The sequence below is a fragment of the Hypomesus transpacificus genome, unplaced genomic scaffold, assembly GCF_021917145.1.
Source record: "Hypomesus transpacificus isolate Combined female unplaced genomic scaffold, fHypTra1 scaffold_30, whole genome shotgun sequence".
Classification (NCBI taxonomy): domain Eukaryota; kingdom Metazoa; phylum Chordata; class Actinopteri; order Osmeriformes; family Osmeridae; genus Hypomesus; species Hypomesus transpacificus.
The window spans coordinates 3,193,948-3,206,324 of record NW_025813826.1 but is presented as its reverse complement, the minus strand read 5'-3'; the positions used below and the strand labels follow the sequence as shown (position 1 = coordinate 3,206,324).

General features: G+C 45.0%; 1 protein-coding gene across 1 annotated transcript in view; it reads left to right on the top strand.

Annotated features, from left to right (window-relative positions):
* The window catches only part of LOC124463572 (protein unc-13 homolog B-like), a 93,576-nt gene that overhangs the window by 11,063 nt on the left and 70,136 nt on the right, over positions 1 to 12,377 (top strand). Inside the window, 5 exon segments of the mRNA XM_047015320.1 lie at positions 4,180 to 4,279; positions 10,058 to 10,178; positions 10,385 to 10,508; positions 11,070 to 11,143; positions 11,469 to 11,526. Coding sequence (XP_046871276.1) covers positions 4,180 to 4,279; positions 10,058 to 10,178; positions 10,385 to 10,508; positions 11,070 to 11,143; positions 11,469 to 11,526 — 477 coding nt within the window.

The following is a 12,377-nucleotide window of genomic DNA, read 5'->3' as shown; positions in this document are numbered from 1 at the left end:
TATTGCTGATCAGGAACCCCCGACTGTCAGTCACTCTTCTCCTCCATTTGCATCTGTGCGTTTCACCTTCTCCATCAGTTCCATGACTCGGCCTCCCTCTTTTGGGGGCGCAAACTGGCAGAGGCTTGTCTACTGGTGGTTCCTCAGAAGGGGTGGATGAGGTCCAGCACACACACACACAGACACACAGGTGTGGACGTAGCCAGACACACACCCACGCAGAGAGGTGTACTTGAGAAACGTAATCAAACAAGGATTAGGTGTCTGGTCCTCACACACTTCCTCTGTGTAGTTTGAACAGGGCCACTCGCTGTGCATGAAATAGAAATGAGAGACACACGCATTGCTTACAGTAGTCACCTAAAAGTTCCCACAATGCCTCAGATGACAGGAAATATGAAGTGATATAGCTGACCCTTCACGCTCCCTAACAAGCCTGACTGGATTCATCAGTCTGGGATGTTTCCTTTATGGATAAGAGGGCAGGTTTCAGTATCTGCAACTTTGTTGCCTGTCAAGGGCCTGTTCTCGACCTCAAAGGCTCTCTGTGGAAGGGAAGCCATGGAGGGAGGAACATGCGTTGGACTGGAATTGAAAAGTAGAGAGCCTTTCACTTTTCAAAAGCTCCCCCCTGCTTATACTTACGTTTTTTCCATTTCCTTTCCCACGTTCTCTCCGACTGTTTTGCGAGTGTCTTTTGTCCTGCTCTAAAATGTCGCCCGATGATAATGACTTTATAAAGCACTTTACGCTGTTTTAATCTGGCACTTTCATGCAAATGAGCATTTTCAAGTGGCAAGCTGGGGTAGATATTTAGGTTACTTTGTTAGGTTTTAATTGCTCTATTTACGACGGTTGAAACGTTTTCCTTACGTGAATATGCAGTCACTGTAGTATATGTTGGAGGATTATGTTTATTTTACAGTTGGACTTCATGAAGTATAGTATCTCAATTACAACTTGTTCAGTGTTTTTGTCATTCTTTTTTGGGCAAAAATAAGAGGTTTGTGCAGGGAATTAGAGAGGAGGGAAGTGATAATTCATGGTACATAATGAAGATTTGCTAGATTGCATGACCTCTTGTTTTTAGATGACATGTCTGCACCAAACAAGTCCTGAAAACACTTCCGTTTTTAGGATGTAGAGCTGTGAGCCGAGAACAATTTCTTCACATCCAGGGACTTCCCAATGTGCTTGGCAGTATCCCCCACTAGGATGTGAAATATGTGATCTTCTGCTGTACTTATGCACAATCTGTACTTTGGATAAAAGCTTCAGCTCAATCAATAAAATGTAATGAGTTGACTGAATACAAAATTGGGAAATTGGGAAAACCCATAGACTACCTGTCTCCCCCAGCATCCCTGTCACCCTCAGAGACTGTTGAGACGGTTGGTCTCAACAGTAGTTGGTGTGCTTTTCAAATATTGCTCATATGACCAAGGACCAATTCTCTGAGACTGCACGTCATCTCACCTAATCTAAATACACTGCTAGACTTCTAAAACTTCTCTTCTGTTTCTTTCACTACCATTTTACAAAGTGATACTATTTTATTATTCTCTTCATTTCAACCAGATTGTTATCTTGCATATTGTTCAGTTTAATTCACATTTGATTAATCTAATCATTTTTGCATAGTTTTCCTTTCAGATGGACTCTAAGTAAAGAATTAATTCCTTCAGATGTAATGTAATTATAGAATTGCTGAATTTACATTAACAGTGATATCAAGATTTTGGTCTTCCTTGAAGACTGTCCATTTGGACTGGTGCCATGATGATGAATACTATCGCGATACTTGGCTGCTGATTCAAGAGATATTGGTATACTGTATGTACAATTTAGTAAAATATTGAAGGTCTTCTCTAGCGTCATTCTCCTCCATGATTTTCACGTTTAAATAAATACGAGGGTAGAAAAAACAAAGTTGCCAAAGTATAAATCGAAAAATGTATGTGGGTGTCAGCGTGATGATATAAATATCACACAACATGCAAAAAATTGCAATACTAAATAGTATACATTTCCCCCCCAATCCCTAATGATAACGTCTGGATAAGGCTCACAGATTCATGACTGATCACATAAGCCGCTGACTGATAAACACGAACAGATCGGCACCACTCAGTCATTGGAAGAAGGTCCTTTTGACCTCAAAGTTTGTTGTTTTTATTATAAACTAAATAAAAATCTAAACTCAACTATTTTCTCTACTCAAAATCTAAAGTATTAAACAGATTGAGTGTGGTCATCTCTGGTGGGAAGATTGTAAATTGTAATGAGACCACTAAACAATAGCTTTAATACAGGCCGAATCTGTTCACACCAGCATTTATGATTAAACTTAATATACACTCTTTAAAATACCATCTTTTATGAGGTTACATTAGGAGCTAATGGCATTAATTCCTATAAATGGGCAAAGTATGTAAATGTTTTGGAGAATTGAGCCATTTTCTATATTGCAATTACTTTTTTGTCTGTCTTTTGTCCTAGGGAGTTGAATTATTGCTTTTTTACATTTGTGAATTCTGAACTCAGAAATCCTAGTTGATTGAGTTTTCTTCCTATTATTATCTGCCCTCTCTTTAATGAGCTTTAAAGATGATATTTGTCCCTAAGAAAGATTGTGTTTTGTTTTTTTATTTATTTTTGAACGGGAAATTTAATTGGGATATGTGGAGTGGTCGATATCAAGACATTTCCATTAAAGACCATTGTTCTAAGTTTGCTTGTTTTTTATTAAATAATTGAATTGGGGGCATTTGCTGTTGTTCATCATAGACAAACACAATTCCATTGAGGTACAGCAGTACATCACAAGGATGGACTTTGTCCTGCTCAGACAGGAAGCCAGTATCCAGTGTTTTAAAGCATTTCTCTGCTTTTTTGGATGTATCACTTATAACCAGGTTTTTTTCCTCCTAAAGTACTATAGTTAAAGACTAAATTGGTTTACGTGGACATAGATTTGCCGTGTCTCAGTTTTTTTTTTACATGCGGTTTAGGGCCACAACCATTTTAATCATTGCTTTTTACTAATAAACAACCGGAGATGTTCACAGAAAGTTGCAATCAGGATGAAAGTGAACACCTCATGACCCAGTACCAGCCTTGCTTGTGACTGTCGGTGTACACCAGCTCATTGGAAAAGCAGGTATCTATACCACAAGATATAGGCAATGCCCAGTTGAACAAAATATTTCTATGAGTCTTATCGGAGTCAGGCTACAAAAGCAGTGAGAGATGAGGTGATGATGCTGTCTAGCTGTTATTGGAAAACAAATCTGGACTGGATATATATGATGTCAATAATATTCAGACAGCACTTGTGCTTTTGCGTAAAATTCTCAAGCCTGCCTAAACTGAACCCCCTCAAGCATCGACGATAACTTGCCTTATTCACTAACGATGACTTCGACCCGCGACAAATATCTCGTTCCACTTTAGAGAAGCTGCACTCTTTTCCAAAGTTTCCCCTGAATTGAACATTCCAGCCTCTGAGTCTGGGCCCGGCTCAGCCTCTCCCCTGACCCTCACATTGGGGAAAATTGAAATATGTCGGCAGATGAGCTGGTAAATGAGTTTCCCGCCGCGGTGTCGCTCGAGGAGCCCCCAGGGGCCAGCTGTCTTCGGCTCCCCCCATCCTCTGGAGGACGGCGCGTTCAGACCTGTGGCATTTCAAATATGCTCCCAATTATCTCGATAGCTCTCAGACCATTGTGCCATGATGCACCGGGCACCCCCAGCTCCGCCATTCTGGCCCTTCAAATCTGTTGACTCGGTTTTAATCAGGGTCACGAAGACAGATGGGAAAAGGCACCTCCTTCTTGGAGATGCCAACCCTGGGTTTCGGGAAAAGGAGGCGCAATCTAAGTCAAACCAAAAGAGCGGTGGTCTCAAAGACACTTGAGTGACTTCTTTTGTTGACTTTTGATATTTTTGGTTTGTCGAGCTGATCTTGTCAAGCAGTTGAGGGATTATTTCAACACTTCAATACTCTCGCTCTACTCGCCACTCCAAAGGTTTGTCCAAAGACGGATGTTTAAGTGCCTGTGCAACGTGAGGAAAGAAATACCATAGAGCAATGTCCAGTACAGTGATTCCTTTTGGCTTGAGGCACTATCGTTTAAAGCTTTCGTCATGGTTCTTGTTCTTGTCCCGTCTCTTCCGCAGATAAGTTCAACGCCTATGTGACCCTGAAGGTGCAGAACGTCAAGAGCACCACCATCACAGTAAGAGGGGACCAGCCATGTTGGGAACAGGACTTCATGTTGTAAGTATGCTGTAGCAGTGTTTACTGGCTAGTCCCATGTCAGGATATCAAAGAAAGTGTAAACCAAGTGGTTGGGATCTATCCTCCGATTGGGGAATTGGAATACCTAGTAGGACCTAGTGATTTGTTTAAGACCAAAGGACACATGGCCCGGTCTGCAGTGTAGCGTATGTTGACTTCGGTCTCTAAAGGCCAGACTCTGAAAATGTCTGATGGAAAATGTCGGTTTTGACAAAACCATTTGAATTCCAATTCTTGACTACAATCACTTTGAAAGTCAAAAGCCAAATCTTGACGCTGTGGCTTTTGACCTGGTCACATCCCGGGAGAAATTTTTTCATGCAAGTCATGAAATCTGAATGGGCACAGAGAGACAAGTGAATGGATGAAATTGGTGTCCGGAGTGTGTGTGTGTGTGTGTGCAGGCAGGGAGAGACCTGCATCTACTCCAGGCAAGGAACGGCCTCCTAAGTGGACATTTGCAGAGTCGGTGGAACAGATGTGAAAGTGAAATTGCATGGAAGGCCTCCTCTGGTTAAAACAAATGAGTAGATCTAAATTGAATGAGAAGCCGAGTGGATTGTGGACGGTGGATGTAGTAGACATGGCTCCTGTACTTAGCCAGGGACAGTAGAGTATATGTATAAATGCTTCTGGCCCTGCTCAATGTGTAGGGAGAGTGTTACTTCATCTTCATGACCTCACTTTGCGATACTGTTGGCAGCCATTCCATCTTCTTCATTGCCCTATAACGTGGAGACAGTGTTTTTGTTTTTTTAGTTTTTTAGTTTTTTTTACACGGTTCTATTTTGGAAGATTGGGTACAGTTTTTCTGCCCTTTTGTGTTTTGCTGCTGGTTTGTGTGTGCTAACCTCTGATTTATCTTTGTTGAATTGAAGGTCTGACCCTGGCGTTTTAATAAAGGCTGTGAGGGGCTGTGGTTGGAGTTAATCGCAACTCCCTGTTTTGCGTGAATGTATTGTGCTGTAAAAGGAACAGAAAGAGCAGGTCGACAGAGGTCAATGATGCCAAGAACATGGGGTCACACAGGGAAAATATTCCCTACACACACCTCTGCACACCCACACACACACTTTAAACAGTATCAATGTATACATATATGTACTTAGCAACCCACTCGTACTTACCTCTTCCATCACTCTTTGTGGGCACCTAGCTGTGTGTGGTTGAAAAATGATTATTTTAGAACAAGCATCCAAATTGACCCAATCCTCACTTCTAGTTTCATATTTATCCCCTCACTCTCTCCGTGAATCATCCTTAGGCCGTCTTTGTCGGTCTGTGTCTTGTTTTGATCTCTTATCACTCTATGTTGCTCTCTCCGTGTTAGCTTTCTCTACACTGTCTCTTTCAATGCTGCCCTCTCCCAGCTGCCTGCCTGGGGCTCTCTTTTGTACTGGCCTCTATGCGGTCGCCTCAAAGCTGAAAGGTCACCTTGTTGCTTCTTTCCAGCATCCACCAACCTGAAGAACATGACAGTGGACGGCACGATGGTTTCCACGCAGGCTCCACAGCCATGACTGATAGGAGCCCCGGGGTCTCAGAGAACTAGCTGGATGATAATAGGATAATTAGCTAATAGCCTCATTAGCAGCTGTTTGTCTCGGCGGGTAGGGGAGAGGGAAGAGTCGAATCTGTACCTACTGAGTGTCCCAGTTGGAAGCCGTGTTCCCGAATGGCGCGGAAGGGAAGAGGAGGGCGACCGAATAATACTCTTGCTGTGTTTCCGTTTTCACACCCATTGTTGGCGCGGTAAGGCTAGGTCGTTTGAACGGCCGTAGCGGAGTCGAAGCGGAGTGGGTCAGTGGTGTGTTGTAGAGAGGGCGGACGTGTGGCCATACTAAGCTGGATGAGGCCAGGAGGGGCGGTGTGTGTGTGCGCGCGCCTGCCCACCTCGCTGGGTGACGTAGCGGAGGACTGTGGGACAGGGGGGAGTGTCCCTGGCTGGGGGATTAGAAGCCCCGCCACACGGCCAATATGGACTAACTCCTACTGAACACACACACACAATACATTTAGTCAGTCCTTTATGGTCTGCTGCGGCTCACTGAATGGCACTTCTGCATGTCCCTGTTTATATAAGCGCTTGTGAAATGAATGAATGTAAACGTATTCATTCATAGCATTTACATTTATGTTACATTTAGTCATTTAGCAGACGCTCTTATCCAGAGCGGCTTACAGTAAGTACAGGGACATTCCCCCGAGGTAAGTAGGGTGAAGTGCCTCGCCCAAGGACACAACGTAATTTGGCACGGCCGTGAATCAAACCGACAACCTTCTGATTGGTAGTCCGATTCCCTAACCGCTCAGCCATCTGACCCCCACACACACTCACACACTCCAAAAAGAGACACAAGAGAGACAGAGAGCGGGAGAGGGAAAAGGAGTCAAAGTGAGACCGAGAGAGACAGAGAGAGAAAGAGAGAAAGAGACAAGCATTATGGGAATGTGATTGAAGGATGGTCATGGGACAGAAGGAATGATGTATAGGGGTGACTGTGGGCACGGACAGCGGAAATACAGAAAAAACTGCTGGAGTGGGGGGGTGGGGGGGGGTGCAGAAGAGAGGAGACGGCAAGGAAAGATAAAGGAGAGTTTGACAGGAGGGGAGAGAGAGAGGGTCAGAGTGCTTAAAGAGGCAGAGGAACAAAAGTATGAGAAATCCTTTCAAACGAGGAACCGCTGGCACATTCTCCTAGTGACATATAAAATCCGTCATCTCCGCCAAACTCGTTTTCTGCCTTAGCTCTCCATGGCTTCGCTCTGTAGGCGTGGTCTTGATCATTAATCACAGCACTAATTATAGTCTGTCAGAGTTCACAGCATGAGGCACGGGGAGAGTCCATTTTACATTTAAACTCAAAACTCTAATGTTTAGGAAGGACTTTCTACAGTTAACATTTCTGGGTATATTTGATAAGAAATACCCCCCCTTTTTTTTTTTGCAGTTGCTGAGCTAGTTGGCTTATGGTTTGAGGATACTGTTTTAGGAACAGGGAAGAACCAAGCAGAGTGTCCAGGCAGATAAGGGATGCGTTTCAGCCTAGCTGGTCTGGATGTGGAGCATTTCGATGCAACAGATGCCCGTATGAGTGTCAGAGGGGTGACAGCAGTGATGTGACACACAGGTTGACAGCAGTGATGTCACACACAGGTTGACAGCAGCCTAGAGTCGCTAGCTGGTGGATATTACTCTGCTCAGGGGAACTTCATCCTGGCCTTTAATCCTAACCTTAACCATTCACTAATCCCACGGGTAGGATAGCAGACAATCAGTTGTCTGAGCCTGTTCAACTGAAATCAAGACACAAGTATAAATAGGTCCATTTCACAGACATCAAATGACAATCTCACGTGCAATTCGAATTTTCATAGTAAAATCTATTAATCATGTTTTTTGACATGTTGGACATGCAAAAGCAACTGAGGTCTGTCCTTCTGCCCTTTGCTATCTCTATCAAGCTCAGATGCTGTTTGGTACGAGTTACTCAGTATCCCTCAATGATCTTGTATTTAATATTGTTTTTAGTGGCATGTACAAACAAGAATGAAGAATTCAAAAATGCTTTCCAATCTGGAAAGCATGACGCGAGATAAATCACATGATTTATCTTTCCAACATGCTTGTATTAAAAAAGTATCTACTATGCAACATAAAACAATTGGATCATTCTTACAACCTCACATCATCTTTAGAAATTGTCAATATTGAATCATTAAACAACTTTTTGATTCAACAGCCTCGATTTGAGGATATCTATATTTGAGGTCGATTTGGTCATGTGAAAGATCGATGAGCCCAGTGCCAGTCGGGTTACTGTCAAGATTTGAAACCACACGTTCTGGTCTCACAATTTATTTATTTACGTTTTCTCTGAGGTGGAAGGCTTCCCTCGTATTGACTGTTTGTCACCTGACAGGAATGAATGTCTTTAGGAACAATCTGTCATTGTCTGCAGTCTGCCCCCCCGCCTACCCACCCTGTGTCTGGGCTGTCTGTCATTATGAGAGCTGTCAGCCACACACCTGCCGGAAGACGCACCTCAGACAGGAGTTCTGGAAATCAATTTATCAGCCTCATTTTGAGGGGTGGGCACACCATCTCACATACGCACACGCAAACTCAATTTTTCTTGTGGTTCCAGCACAATATCAAAAGATAGGTCCTGTCCTTTACAAATGCCCATTTACGTCATATCGTTGAACGGTTGGCATTGCCCTCTGTACCTGCACTGTTGTCCAAGTCTTTGGTACCACAGGAATCGTATGGCACGGCACGCACACTAAAGACAACTGGTGTGTGTGTGCGTGTGTGTGTGGTTACCAAGATAGGGATAAGTGTGGTGTTGGGCCTGCTGCTCTCTGGGTTAACAAGCCTCTTGTGCTGCCTAACCGTCTCGCATGCATCCTGTCTTATTTACATTTAGTCATTTTGCAGACGCTCTTATCCAGAGCGACTTACAGTAAGTACAGGGACACTCCCCCGAGGCAAGGAGGGTGAAGTGCTTTGCCCAAGGACACAACGTAATTCAGCACGGATGGGAATCGATCCGGCAACCTTCCGATTACTAGCCCGATTCACTATCCGCTCAGCCACCTGACTCCCTATGGGGTGTTCATGAAACAATCAGCGTAACTGGTAATAAGCTGAAGTACATCCTAACATACTATTTCAAACAAGCACATCCACTATGTACGCATGGGAGCTCTTTTGTTTCCACTCCATATCTCCTTCTCGTGTGGGCTTGAGCTGTAGAGGAGATGTTCTACGGCGGGGGGGGGGGGGGGGGGGGGGGGGGGGGGGAGAAGGGTCTGGGGTTGAGGGCAGGTTCATATCGTGACAGAGCTGTTCCAAACCTTCCGTGTCTGTAGCTAACAATAGATTATCAGGCCTCCTGTTTCTGAGGATATGAGGACAAGCTTGGCCCCCCAAAAATAGGAAGTGGCGTGTCATGCCTTTACCCCAGACGACCGGAAGGCCGGAAATGTACGCTTTATAGACCTAGAAACCACCCAGACACTTCTAAAAGACAATATTATGATGGATATACTTTTTTTCTGAACCCTATTGATGCTGACATCCATCACTTCGGTTCAGTTGCAAGAGTTTTGTTTTCCCTGCATGGCCCTCAACTTGTGTGTGTGTGTGTGTGTGTGTGTAGGCAGCGAGACTGAAGGTATTGAAGTGTGCCGATTTAATCTGCTCCGTCTATCCCTCGCTCCATCCCTCCCCCCTCTCGCTCCCTGCTGTCCTGCTCGCTGTCTCTCTCCTCCCTCTACGTCCATCCCAGCTCTCTCTCCCCTCTCTCCCTCCCCCTCTTTCTCTATCTCCATCCCAGCTCTCTCTCTCTCCCTTCTCTCCCTCCCCCTCTCTCTATCTCCATCCTAGCTCTCTCCCTCTCCAACACAGTGCCTGCTTCATATGATTGCTGGTATTTGATCAGATGCTTAAGGATGCAAATTTCAGACCGGCACTCTGTGAGGTCCACAGCCATCGCACGCTCCCCAGCCTAATAAGGGAGAAGGAATTCATTAGGGGCACTGTAGAGACAGAGGGTGACCGAGAGAACGAAAGAGTGACAGCGCCGATCACCTGTGTTGCCTATTCTCCCCGTCAGTGAGAGCCTTTTACTGGCTGAATTGTCATTATAACTTGGAAGAATGTGTTGTGGAATGCCTCTAATGTTACTTTCAACTGTGTGCGTGCTTGGACCCGTGTGTGTGTGTGTGTGTGCGTGTGTGTGCGTTTTCCAGCGAGATCAGCGGAGATCAGGAATCTGGGTTGGTCGTGGAGCTGTGGAACAAAGGTCTCATTTGGGACACCATGATTGGGACCTCGTGGATCCCCCTGGAGACCATTCGCCAATCAGACGAGGTCCAGGCTCGCACGCTCACACGCAAGCATGCTCTCCTCCGTTCTCTTCCTCCCTCTCCCGGCTCTCCTTTTCTCTCCACCTTTGTCTGTGTCATTTATCTAACCCCGTTTCTACCTTTCTTCCACTGCTCCTTTTCTCTTGTTCCCTTCTCCTCTCCCTCTCTGTCCTCCCTCCCCTCCTCCCCCGGGTGTCCGTCTCCATGCAGGAAGGCCCAGGGGAGTGGACATGTCTGGACTCGGAGGTTCTGATGAAGGAGGAGGAGATCTATGGCACCGCAAACCCCACGCCTCACCAAGTGTTGCTGGACACCCGCTTTGAGCTTCCCTTTGGTACGCGCGCTCAAACGCACACGGAGTCTGACTCGATGGGAATTGTGTACCAAATGTACTGTGAGGGGCTGGATGTTAGCACCACGTTAGCATTTCAGTGGCACCGTTGTGGACTTTTAAGTTATCGGCCTAAGCTGTCTGACAGACGAGCCGGAGCCTGAAGATGAAGATAAGATTGGATTCTCCCTTGTTTGGCTGACTCTTCGAGGCCAAAGCCATTGACGTGCACCAACAGTGTGTCTGTTCAAAGTGACAGTGTTTGTTCCTGTGCCGGGCTGTCAGCACAAATGGATGCTAGTTTGTCTGTAATTCGAAGGCAGAGCCTTCATCCCCTTCTTGTTTTCTTATCTCCCCGCCTCTCTCTCTCTCTCTCTTTCTCTCTTTCTCTCTTTCTCTCTTTCTCTCTCTCTCTCCTCTCTCTCTCTCTCTCTCTCTCTCTCTCTTTCTCTCTCTCTTTCTCTCTTTCTCTCTCTCTTCCTCTCTCTCTCTCTTCCTCTCTCTCTCTCTCTCTCTCTCTCTTCCTCTCTCTCTCTTTCTCTCCCTTTCTCTCTCCCACATCAGATATACCAGATGATGAAGCCCAATACTGGACCAGTAAGCTGGAGCGCATCAATGCCATGCGGATACACGATGAGGCAAGTCCAAGTGTTTTCGGGGGCAATTCTTTTTTCCAATTTCTTCTTGCTTTTACAAAGCAGTGGTGCTAAATCACTTAATCATTTTCCTACCTGAAGAATGTCATTTATTAATATTTTATTTCCATTTTGGAACCCATCGGCGGAATAATATTCTCATGCTATTTCAGGATCTCCTTAAAAGTTCATGCTCTCTTTGTGTGAAGTTGAAGGAGATTTGATCTGGAGATGTAATGAAGTCATGCCATTCCAACGTGTGTCTGCCACCCTGTGGTGTGAAATGGCTACTACAACAATCACAGTGTCACTCTGTTTTGTTCTCCAGTATCCACTACAGGAGGAAGTTCAGAGAAGGAGAATGGCATCTGCACCTTCTCAGTGCTGTAAGTCTGACAAATCCTGGTTTTGGGACAGGGTTATGATCCAGGGATCAGAGCTGGGATAGGGTTGTATTCTAGGGTTTAGAGTTTGGAGGGGGTTATGTTCTTGGGTGGAGAGTTGGAAAATGGGGGTTGTGTTCTAGGGTTGAGAGATGAGAAGGGTTTGGGATTGGAGGCTTTGCGGTTGGGTTGTGTGAAGGGTGGGTGAAGAAGGTTTGTGGGATATGGAGGCTGATATGCTGTAGAGGGAGAGTCAGATGACAGGTAAACACGGTTGTGATCTTTGTTCTCGCATTTCCATTGCATGTTTGAGTCCTTGATTGCAATCTGTCAACATGGATTTTTTGTATTTGTTAAATCATTTTTCAACAGAAGTTCAACTGTTGTATTGTATATCAATGGGGAGGCGTGTGTGCGTACTCCACAATGGGAGTGTTCTATTATTTCAACATTATTGCTTTTAAATCGTTCTTTTCCCAGCATTATACATCCCTCCTTTTTCTCTGTGTCCACTTTTGACCATTGTGTGTCTGTCATGTGGGACGTTTACTCTCAAATGATTTTTTATTGTTGTTTTGGCCGGGACGGCCGTTAAGTGTCATTTCACATCATCCTTTTTCAATTTCTTCCACGCATCACCTCCTGCGATACTTTCCGAATAGGATGCCGTTACATGATTGTTCCACATTTGATTTGGCTTTAACAGGAGAGTTTATACCCTTTGGATATAAATGGTGTACTGTTTAAACACCCCTTCACTTTCCTTGCCCACCTTCTTGCTTCTGCTATTTGAACTCTTGCTTCCGTGCCGTCAAGGCAGCTGGAGTTATTTCGGATGGAGCGAACAGAGTATG